General features: G+C 33.5%; 1 protein-coding gene across 2 annotated transcripts in view; it reads right to left on the bottom strand.

Annotated features, from left to right (window-relative positions):
- Positions 1-12687, bottom strand: part of RTTN (rotatin) — a 79401-nt gene that overhangs the window by 22531 nt on the left and 44183 nt on the right. For both annotated transcript variants that reach the window (XM_066546152.1, XM_066546157.1), the window contains exons 33-37: positions 11304-11496; positions 8422-8504; positions 2297-2405; positions 1378-1576; positions 288-378 (exon numbers count right to left, since the gene is read on the bottom strand). In XM_066546152.1, coding sequence (XP_066402249.1) covers positions 288-378; positions 1378-1576; positions 2297-2405; positions 8422-8504; positions 11304-11496 — 675 coding nt within the window. The remainder of the gene's footprint in view (positions 1-287; positions 379-1377; positions 1577-2296; positions 2406-8421; positions 8505-11303; positions 11497-12687) is intronic.

Raw genomic sequence — 12687 nt, 5'->3', positions numbered from 1 at the left:
CAAAAAATTCTATTACATAATTTCTTCAATGGCTAAATTTAACTTATACTTTTAAAAGACAATTCATTTTCGGTTTGGTCATTCCAATTACAGTCCTAACACAGAAATTAATTCTTCTGTGTTGAATAAAATAGTTTATTTTCATTTAAGCTTTGTCAAAAGCACAAAGATTCACATGAATGTAGCCTATTACAGTGTGTCTGGACTATGTTAATGAAGATAAATTATGCTAACATAAATGAATTCAAAACTTCAAAAAATTAGGAAGTAACAAATGCTTCTCTGACCTGAGCTTTTACATGTTCCATATGACATTGATGACCCAATGGAGCTTTCAGTTCCAAGATGTATCTTTCAACCAGATTAGCACCAACAAGACTAAAACAAAATATATTGGTTAGAAATATGGTTAAGTAATTAAACAGTCTTTTAACTTAACATTCCATAGAAGAGAATAATATAAACAAACCAAGTAGAAATAAAGTAAGATGCCCTTACTGCTAAACCCCACTATTTTAAAGAAGTCTAGTGCAATGGCAACTATAGCAGCAGAACGTTGTTTCAAAATAGCTAGACTAATATAAATTCCAATAGCTGCTACTGCACTGGCAAAAATCAATTTTTTCTATTTGATTTCTTATTTTCTTTCCTCTAGAAGAATAAACAGCTCTGCAATAATATAAGCTGTATTCATACCAGGGTTGTTGGGGTTTTATGTTTGTCTGCGTTTCGTTTTTTCTATTAATTGCACTATGAAGAGCAACTTCAAATGCTCTTGAAAATTTTTACCAAAAACTGAACTAATTTTTCATGCTACACTTCAGGACTTCCAAACATTTTTTATAGACTAAAGAATTTGCTACAATGGAAATGGAAACATGGCATACAATCTGAAGACTTCTTTGAAGTGGTTCCTCCTTTTAAAAGGAAGTAAAATACTAGGATCCATCATCCAAATTTGGCAAGTTCTATTTACTCTCTTTCAGTGTGAAAATCCTTGGCTCATCTTCAAAATATTTGATACAATTCAAGGAAGAAAAACAAAATGAGCTGAAATGATATGCAATTCCAAATACCTGACAAAACCCTAAACCATCATGAGAGGAACACAGTAGTCCTATATAAGACATACACCACAAATGGAATCACCAATATGACTACCTATTCTATGAAAAAAAAAAAAAAAAGAAGTAATTCTGATTAATTTCTTCAACTGATTGTATCTTTTTAATAAAAAAAAATTGAACATTTCAGGAGCAAGAAGTGACCAATATGTTTAACAGTTTTAGTAAGAAACATGGGTAGATCTCATTCGAAGATTTTTTAAGCATCTATTGCTACAACTTGTTTGTAGTTCAACAGTTATTGATTTCATACCTGCTGAGAGTTGTTAGCAAATGTGTTTGTTGAAGGGCAATTCCAGTATCTTTTGGCATGACAAACAGCAGATTGTGCAGAAGGCTGCAAACAGCTGACAAAAGGGCAGGTGTGACTACAGTGCATTGTTTAGACAGAGCAGCAGACATGGCAGAATCATGTTGACTTGGAGATTCTGTTATGGTTGTATCACTTTGACCTAGAGTGTATTGAAAAAAAAAACCCCGAAAACAACCAAAATGTTAAATTACAGCAGTTACATCAACTGAGCTTACTTGTATTTTTCATAAAATATCCAAGTCCTCCCTGTATTTAAATTGTATATTCAAGAATGAATGGCAAAAAAAAACCAAAACAAAACAAAAAAACCCCACGAAATCAGATACAGGAAATGGTTCCCAAATAAAATGTTCCCTCTACCAGGCATTAGATAAAGATAACTAGCAAATTTGGAAAGACACAAATTACCAGTCCCTTCTTTAAAAGAAAAATATTATTTTTATTTGTACACAGCTCTCTCTACATACATGATTATAAACATATTTTTAATATTATATTAATTTTTATGCTTCTACATATAAAGAGAATTATATACAGATCTTTGTGCATGTATGTGCATACACACTCCTATGTATGTATATGACAGCTCTACCATGACTGATGTGTTGAAAGCATGACTAGATGCCAGGAAGAGAACCGAAGTCTTGAGCTGCATTTCAAGCAGTACCATTTTCACTTGCTTCTGTGAAATCTCATATTAAAGGAAGTGTTTAATATTTGTCTCCTAAAACAACCACTAGAAGCATCAACTGCTCCAGCAACATGCAAGCTGTACAATGCACAGCATGGACAAACACTGAATTATGGGCAGGTTAATACACTGTATTTACATTAGGTACAAGACTCAAGCCTGACTTACCTTGTGCTGTAAGCCGATCAACCACAGCTTCCGGAATAAAACTGGCTGAGCTTGGAACTGTTGCCTGAAGCTCAGTAACACTCCCCAGTGATGGTGATGCAGACAGAATCTAGAAAGCCATAAAAAGGAAACCAGTTGATTCCAGCTTTTACAGACTAGTCTTTTATTTATATTCTGCTTAGGAAGGGGGAACAACACATCATAACCAACAAAACCAAATACAATGTAAACATTACCGTTCAAAATCAATTTGATTATATTTTGTCCACTATATGTGTATATATATATGATAAAAACCCCAATAACTGAAACTATTAAAAGATGGGCAATATGAACAGTCTGAAACATTTCACTCAAAAACTGATCAATGCCCATGTTACTGGAAATTCCTTCTCTTCATCCTTCTTTTTCATCCATATAATTGACTCAACCTACATTTGGATAAAGATAGCAAGACATTACTGAAGCATTTAAACTCAAATTTTTCATGGACTATTTGCTCTACTAAGAACATCAGCGCTTGTCCCTTTGTACCAGAACACATTCAGGTAAAAATATCACAAGTGCATTTGTCATCAGTCAAAGTTGATGTCCCTGAGTCTTCTGAACTCTGGGTACTTCTCTTAACCTTAATCCTGTGATCCTTAAATGTATTCATTTCATAGTGCAGCTATGAGATGTTTAAATGACAGTAGATAACTTTACTGACAGAATATTACACTCCCCCTACCCATTTTGCATTATTTACAATATGAATTTTGTGTGTATTCAAAAGCTCCTAACGTTCTTGCTACTGTGTTTAAAACCACAAGCCTGAGATCAGAAGACCCAGAATCCACCTAGATGATGTGGTTTTGTGACACAACAAAACCTGTAACTTGTTTCAGAGCACAGGACAAGTATCTATCATGTCAAGTCACTCTTTCACTTCTGGTTTTTATTTTCTAGATGGAATAGTCACATCAGACAATTTTCTTCAAGAGTGTAACTATATAAAGAAGAGAATACAGAATGTAGGAGAATCCAACGAAATCCCAACAGAGTTACAACTTGAAGAAGGGTGTTATTAGAATTTTCCTCACAGTGAGCTTTCTAAGGAAGACTGAAATATCTAAAAGGTTTCCAACACTTGGAATATATTTTTACGCAAGGAAATGTTAAAAGTGACTTAACAGACAAAAAGGGTGCAGGGAAGGAAATCACAGATCACTCTGTTCCTAGCTATTGTATCCTTGCAACCTCCACGTTGCAACTTCCTTTTCTCCTGCATTTTCCTCTGGTCTCACTATTGTTCATCCTACAACCATGAGTCTTTCTTCTTAAGTCTGCTCAGTCATTCCTCAAGAAAAGTCAGAGGATTATTGTAACACATAAAAAAAGCTACAGTAAGATCTGGGGGTGTATCCAAAACACAGGGAGCACATAGAGCTCACAGAGTGAGCACATAGAGTGTCCAAAATATAGAGCACATAGATAGAGCATATAGAGCACATAGAATGTCCAAAACACATAGAGCTTGGATCACATAAACACTAGGACAATGCTTGGCTAAATTATTTTCTTATTAGCAAAATGCAGCACCAAACTGTACTGAGTGATTGAAATTCAAATCCAATTTTGATTGCACAACTAAAAAGCATATTTGCCAATTTAAAAAAAGTTACTTGAAGTTCTATGCTTGGTAATTTAAATAATTACTAAAATCCATTATTTATATTAAGCTAATCTATCATGACACATGGCAAATTCTGCATTTTTTCAGCACTACACATCAATTCCAAGCATTCTAATAGGTGAGAAAAACCATAACACTTTTCCTTAAATAATACAAACCCAAAATGCAATTTCTATCAGTCCATATGGTTTTTCTGAAACAAGTAACTATATTAACTATATTGAGAGTCATCTTAGAAATACAATTATGAATTATACAACCTTTCACATATTAGTAAAAAGCATCAGCTACCTCATACAACTGTTCTTTCTCTAAGACTCTCCAAATACTTTGGGCAAGAAAACAAATAGTTCTCAGTTACGTAAAAAAAAATTATTAAAAAAAATCAGCAAAAGCTTTAGCTGGTTAGAAAAATATCATCTTCTTGCACCAAAGGAACATTTATTGTTAATTGCATCACAGTGGGAAATAGGTTAAACCCCAACATTTTCTGCTGTCATAACATACAGTTACACAATGAAGAAAACATACAGTAACACAATGAAGTTGTTTCCATACTATTCTGCCTTCCAGGGGAAAAAAAAAAATATTGCCACTTCTATAAGTCACCTTTGATAAGGATGAACTGGAGTCTGGCACACAGTATTTAGTAAAGGATATTTACTACTGCTACCATATTGTTCCTGGGAGCAATGAAGCATTGTGTTGCTTAACAGTGAAACTTTGGAAGGGGTGTAATAGGGGAAAAGGTTCTGTGTGTGTGGAGAGGGAGATGACAAGTGCAGATTAGAACTAATTCAAAAGAATACAAAAATTGTCAGAGTGGAAACACAGGAGAAATGTGAGGGGTTTGCCATTTATCTGCTAGATAGGAATAAAAGGTCTTTTCTTAACCTCTAGTACAAAAATCCCTCTGGCATTGCTTTAATAGGCTTGCAGTGATTAATTCTATTCAGTTCCCTTTTCAAAGGTTTAAATCACTTAACTGTATAGCACTCTGGTAACCACAGTTCCAGAAAATAAAGCACACATTTTTATAGAAAATAGCAAGAAGATTTCACAGGAAAGAATGGCCATGACTTAAAGCTGTCTGGGAGATGTCTGTAGATCTTTAGCCCACATCATTTTTAGCTCAAGTTTTTAAATAACTGCTCATTTTGCTAAGATTTCCTGGACACAGAACAGCCCTAGCATATTTATGCAGTGTAAAGCAAGTTGGTATCTCCATGCACATTGGTGATCTCTTATCATATCTATGAAACATAAACCAAATATGTTGGTTAAAACAAGAGTAAGGATTTGTCTTCTCTAATGATAACCTGAGTTAACATTTAAACTATTCATTCCATAAAAGACCAAGATTATTAATAATCTCAGAGTGATAGCCTTTTTGCAGTATCCACATTCCAGTTCACAGAAAAATAAAGGTAAATTTGACAAAAAATCTGTAATCCACTGGGATATTAAAGACACAAAATACAGTGCATACAAGTTAACACCATACAGACAATCCAGTTCTGTCTTTTTCTATTACACTGAACCATTGATTTCATCCCTACATGACTATTCTTTACTCTATAAAATGATCAAAATTTTACTTATGGTCTCTGCAAAATTTCTGACTATCAATTTTTTTTCTGCAAATTTGGGAAAAATAATTGGGGATGGAGGAAAAAAGATAAAACGAAAAGTAATTTAGTTGCAACTTTCAGTTACGGTCATATGGCTCCCTGTGAAATCAGCTCATGATAGCAGACAGCTGAAATAAAGTACTGGTTACAGAAGAAGAGAAAACTAATAGAATGTTAGGAATAGGAAACAATATGGACATATCTAGATCGATTTTTTTATGTTATTAAAATATGAGAGAAGAGTTTTGAATAGAAACAATTCTACTTGGTTTGATTGCTTGTTCTCAAGTATTTGCGGGTGTTTTCATCAAATCTGTGCCACACACCTAAAACACATTTGTCTCTTCAGTGAGGCCTGCAGATTCCTTTCCATCTGTGATGGGGAAAGCATGCCATCTGGTGGGCTTGGAATAACAGTTTCTTCCCAGCACCATCAACATCCAACATATAGCAATAAACTTCTACAAACTTTTTTTTGTATTGCCTTCATAAATATATTTCTTTATTCATTCATCGAACCAGAAATTGGGCCAAACTGTGACCCAAAAGTTTGAAGTTATGTAGGAGTAAATTACAAATGCTTGAGATTTCAGGACAAGTTTTCAGAAGTATTTCCTAATTTCACTAGATACACACTTAGCTAACTGCCCTCTGAAATAGAGTTTACAATCAGCCTCCATCAAAGTTATGCTCATCCACCTTTTTTTCTCCTAATTAATAGTGCATTGGGACATCAGACCTCTACATCTTGCAGCTTGGACATTTTCAATATATCAAGTCAGTACTGGCATTTTTTAAAGGTAAGAAACTTAGTAAATAAAAAAAACTAAATGAAGTTTACAGCTGCTAAAAATGCCCATGAAGGACTGAAGGATAAAGGGAAATAAAACTAACTTCCAGAAATGACAATCAAAGTCTTAGTGTGACAAAGAATCTTCATACATGTCAGGGAAAGAAGGAAAACAAAACAAAACACAAACTTCTATAAAACTCACATGGTTAGCTGTAAGACCCTAAACTTAGCAAGTATGAAGTCTACAATATGTGGAAGACTAATATAAATTAGTGTAGCTTAGTACGACACTGTACCTTCCACTATTAATAATTAGTTATGTGTCTGGTGAATGGAATAGTAGAGCTAAAGTCTTTGTGTTAAACTATGTTGCCACTTTACATCTAAAAAATATGATACATTAATTTGATTGAGTAGATTCCAAATTATTTTTTTCTTTTATCTTTTTTTAACTACTGAAGCTGAAGAAATTTAACGTTATGAACTTTTCCAATTCTTCATAAAAACTCAAGCACAATAAGAACTGCTGCAGTTTAATTTTGTCTTCAAGTAATGTGAACAAAACAAGATGAAATTTGGTCAACTTTCATTCCTCTAAGTAAGTGCCACTCAATTTATTCAGTAAAAAGTGATCTGGAACAAGTGCTTTTAAAAAATCTGAGATTCTTATGTAAATAGTTTTTAAGGAGCAATCATGATTGCATGTACTTCCTGATTTCCATGCACTTTCATTTATTTTAGTTTTGATCTTCAAATTTGAATATTTGTTTATAAAATAACCCTAAGGGGCTGGGGGGTTGTTGTTCTTCATTATAGAAAATAAAATTAATTAATTAAAATTTCTGAAAATGAGAAATAAGTTTACAACTAAAGTACACTTTTCCCTCAATTACTAAAAACATGGAAGATAGCATTATCAGTACTAGACAGCAATGAATTTATAACAGAGAATCACAAGAACATGGAAATTATACTTGTGTAATACTTTTGAGACAAAATTTCAATACTGGTTTTTCTGTTTTTATTTTTATCATGTTCCACAGCAAAATTGAGCATAGAAATTTTTGTCAAGAAAAAATATAGGATCTTGTGATTTATCAACTTTTGTCATATCTACACATGCATTTGTTTAAGAGAAAAGAAGCTTCTAAACAATGATATTCTGGATTCAGTAATAGATTAGATGGTCATTCATAAATGAAAAATTTTTGAATATGAAACTAAGAAATAAATTTCAGTCTAACATGTCAGTGTTCTTGGACGTATACTGCAGTCTTTGAAAAATACATTATTTTTATCAGGTAACTAATGAATGTTACAAAAGGTTCCTTCACAGCCTGAACTAATATTGCAAATCTACTCTGGATCTGAAAGAATGTCTTTCAATTTCTCCTCTGCATTTGCCATCTTGAAAGACAGCACATGTGTACAGCTTTACATCGCCATAGTCAGAAATGAATTTTTCAAGCAGCCACCTGCTTTCTGTTTTCCATGTCTGCAAGCACTTGTGCCACTTTTAAATTCTACAAAAGCATTTTCAGAATCCAGAGTTCATTGTGGCACAGAATACCTAATGTATTTATGTGGCTTTGATTGATCCAGTTCTGTAGCTGTGTTGTGTAAACACAGGTTCACTCTGAATAGACAATTTGGATAAAAGCAACAGAAGTGACAACCAGAAATGGAGACAACTGCATTTTGTCAATAAAGCCAATTACAGAGTAATCTCTAGAGAATATGTCTTGTTGTGGGAAGCTATAGAATTCAATACTGCCTTATGCATTTAGCTAGTCAAGGCAAGTACCTTATTTATTTTTGCTCAGGTTAAGAATCACAAAAGGGTTTTTTCAGCATATTAAAGCTATATTGGAGTAAATTTCAACTTAATTTCATAGCTAATTTCTGACTGATTTCAGGTTTTGAGTTTTGCTGGAAGTTTTTTTAACAATTTTAAGAGTGCTAATTTTCTTGAAAGCGGTTCGCAAACAACTTTATATTTCAAACGAATAATTACTCCGCGAGTTACCATAGTTTCAGATGTTGAGTGAGAATGTGAAGATTTTCTCTGACTAGGTGGAGCCTTCCAAAGATTGAGAGAATCATCAAAATCTGTAGGGCAAAAAAATAATAATCAAAATTACTGTAACAAGTTTTTTAAAGGACTGTTTCAATGAAAAAAATCGCCAACCACAGCTATCCTTCTGAAGATCTCAGAACACAACTTTTCACACATTGCATCTATGAAATCTTACACATCAAATTCCCTGAATAAACAGAAATAAAAAATTTTCAGTCCAAGCTACAGTAGTCTAGAAAAAAACTACACTCAAACTGCAGTTGCATAGCCTTCAGTCATTTCAAATAGTTCAGATTTCATTTTAGTTAAAATGGAAGAGTACAAAATATTGAAGTACTCTACTAGGGTCTCAAGAACACATAATAAACTGATGTCCTTGTCTTCAAAAAACTTCAAATCCCCATTTTAAGAGAAATAGTTTCAAGAGGACCCATATTCATAAATACAACAAAGACAGAATTACTATGTAAATCTGTTTCAGAATAAAAAGTGCCAAAAATGTTATAGCACAAATCTGTCAGTAATACTTTTGAAGCTGTCGTATATTTAGAAAAGAAAGTAACAAAGAATAAAGTTAGACTACACAGAGTGCAAACCTGCAAAAGTAGATGTACTTTATGTATCCTCAATAATTACTAAACTGAACTATCTTATTTTTAACATTACATTGAAGATGACTTTTATACATTCCTAAAAAATATGAGAAAACTACATAGGGAAAAACCCAATAAGGTTTAGGTCCTGTTGTCCCCTTTCTAAGAAACAAAAATACTGTTTCTTATTCCTGAAATACTGTATTTTCTGGCTTTGCTTTGCAAAGACTGAATAAAATGTATCTCAACTGCTCACTGAAAAATTGTACCATTCTACATTTTCAGTTACTATTAGATATGACATTACAGGAGCTAAGAGAACTACCAAAAGGCACATATTAGAGGACCATGGGAGCAGTAAAATGGGTTGGATTGAAAAATTACACTTATAGATAAAAAAAAAGCAGACACTGAAGAAATTGAGGACTTTTATGGCTGGAATTTTGTGTACTGGTGAGGTATTTCTCTCAGTTAGTTAACTAAGAATGCTCCTTTTCCTTGGGTCTGTCATAAAGTCCTAACTTAGCTGGGGAAGTAACATTCCTCTTCTGTTCATGCCTCTGAACAGCTTTATAAATGCAGAATCCAGCAGGATGCTCGGCCTGGAATGTGCAAAACAACTCAAACAATATTTTATTTTGCAATGCTGAAGGTGGTGAACCGAAAGGGGGTGTCATGCTGCTTTTGGTGTTGAATTATACTAAACCAGCCTGACTCATCAATCCCAAAAGTTAAACTCCTAATAGAGAATTGAAGGATACTTTATCATGTCTGCCACTTCTTATTTAAAAATCCTAAGGCCCAGCTGGCCTGAGACATATGACTGACAGTCAATCACTTTAAACTCTGGATAAGTCCAGTCCCACTTACAAACAGCAGGTTTTTCTAGAATACCCTTTGGAGTGTGCGTGGAGATTCCTCCCTGGGCTGGGGATGCTGCTCACAGTCACTCCAGGCTGAGCAAAAGATTTGCCAGGGTCATTGGCATGGGTGAGTAACATCAATCTCTACTTAATAATTGTTTCTTTTTTGCCAGCTTTAATACAGTTGCTTTAACATAATTCCTTTCATATAGTACATTATACTACACTAGCAGTTTTACCTTCTATACTGTGGAGTAAATAATTCTGATTATGATCTTTTTGTCTAGTCATTTATCATAGTAAGTCATTAATTTTTATATAAATATATTTGGTTTGCTACCCTTAATCCCCCAACATAAAGTCAGACAAAGGTTCAAACACATCTCTACAATTCCTTAGATTTAAACCACTGAAAACATCTGGGTCTAGGTTCCTCTCTAAGAAGACATTTAAAGAGCAAAGGGGTCCTTCCTGCACCTTGTGACTCAGTGGCAAGGCTTCTCTAAACAACTTTGTCTGAAGCTCCCTCTCCACCCATGACACAGACTTAAAAAGAACTATTTAAATCAGCAGCCTTAAAAGATGGAAATAGGGAAACTTAGGTCCACAAAAATAGGTAAGAAAAGAAAAAAAAACGCTCATTAATTTTCTGCCCTGTGACAGCTTTTACTAATTGATCTCTGAAAAATCCCCTAGCTTTCTAAACTTACAATCATCAGATATATTTGGACAAGGAAGTCTGTCTCCACAATGCATCATAATGAGCCTTAGAAATATTGTTCAATAAATTATTAGTAAACATAAAAGTTAGAGCTGAGATATTCCAAGGGAATACAGGTTAAAAATACACAAATAATACTCCAATCTGAGTATTACATTTCATCAGTCTAGGAATTAAATTATATCTAAATGTCTTAGAATGCAGGTTATTAGAGTCCATTCCTACTCATGTAACTTTGAAGCTGAACACATGAAGAAACAGGAATCTAAGGAAAGTTAATCTATTTATTTTTCCCAAATTTTCCTTGTATGAAAGTTGACTGGATGTCATAAAGTGGAAATTATTAAAAGTATTTTATCCCCAATATTTTGCAAGAAAATTTACTGCAGAACCAATTACGTCTTTTCCATTTTCAACTTTCTGAAGACGTAAATAACAGCTCAGAACTTCTTCCGAGCTATGTTAAATTAGAGACTTATCTACTTAAATCCTCACAGCAATCTTTTGACTTCACAACATACTTAAGTGCAGGGTTTATATACATTCTGTTCCCCTCTTATTAAGAGGAGAACAGAATTATTGGAGGTAAGTTACTCAAAACAACTTTATTTAAGAAGGTTTCAAATACCAGAAGATTACATCAACATCACTTACCAGTTATACCACCTTTTTCTATGCTGAGCTTGTCTTCCTTGTAAGAATTCAAATCGAACATGTAACATCCCAGGTAACAGTGTTTCACCATCTGATTCACATGTTCATAGAACTGGCAGTGATACAAAAGGGCTTTAAGAGCAGGTATTCCTGTCTGAGAGAGGCCAGATTCTTCATCATGCACACAAGGACCCTGAAGACATTAAATTCACAGACATCATTACTTTAAAGAAATGTTTTATATAGAATGAACTGTCAGAAAAACCCACCCTAACTAAGGCTAATGCTGTGTATATGTGTGTACACTGGTTTACAGACTGTAACTAATAAATTCCAAAAATGAAATTAAGATTTTAACGTTGAGCTAAATCATTATATTTTACAAAAGCTGTCATGACTTAGCAAAATCAAACAGCTATTTATGTCCTGATAAGTGTGCTAACAGTTAAGTAAGAACTCATGAAAAGCTGTAAATGAGTGGCTTCAAGACAGTAAATGTATCAGTAGACTTTACAATTTTAATGTCTCATTTATTTCTACTTACAGGTACTAAGCAATGAAAAAGTTTTCCTTAGGCAAAAACAACACTTAGATAAGACTAAATATCCTGAAAAAGTCCTCAAGTCCTCCTGCCCTAAAGTATACTGTCATTATATTACATCTAGCTATGTCAATCTTCTGTGAAAAAAGATTACTGTAGAAAACAAGACATAACCAAAAAAAATTCTCTTTGAAGTATGGTTTTCAATTATTTCTTTTTGAATACTGACATCAGGAAAAACTTGCTAGAGCAGTGGATTTATACCTTAAGATAATGGATTCTAGTCATATTTCAACTAAACAGTTTAAGTTGACTACCTTTGTTAAATATTTCTTCAGTGTTTTCCATGTTAACACAAAACACAAAAAGTTTCATTAAGCTACACATAATCTGGTTTAGACTGACCATAAAAATTAGAAATGCAAAGAAGGCAGAAGAACTCAAAAATTCAAATCAATTACATTCAGGAAGGCAGTTTTAGAGGGCATCCTGCAGTAGTTCAAAAATACATTAGTTAAAATTATGGAAAGAAAAACTTGCAGTGCTACTTAGAAACTTTCTTTGGCAGTCAGGAGAGAACAGAGCTGGATCAACTGAAAATAAGTAATGTGAAAACACCACTTATCCTTAAGGGACTCTTCCTCAAACCCTTCATTTACACTGGATACAAGTTTATTTCCCAGTAAAAAAAATGAAACCCAAAACCAGATACAATAGAAGCAGTATTACCGTTTTGTATTACAAGGTATCACCAAAATCTTAGATTGTTAATCTCATTCTCTTTGGTTTCTGTAATACAAAAACTATTTTCACTACTTGCCTTTTACACCAGCTAGTGGAGAA

This window comes from Molothrus aeneus, chromosome 1, assembly GCF_037042795.1.
Source record: "Molothrus aeneus isolate 106 chromosome 1, BPBGC_Maene_1.0, whole genome shotgun sequence".
NCBI classification, from domain to species: Eukaryota; Metazoa; Chordata; class Aves; order Passeriformes; family Icteridae; genus Molothrus; species Molothrus aeneus.
The sequence above is the reverse complement of the archived record's forward strand: the minus strand, read 5'-3'. Positions and strand labels throughout refer to the sequence as shown.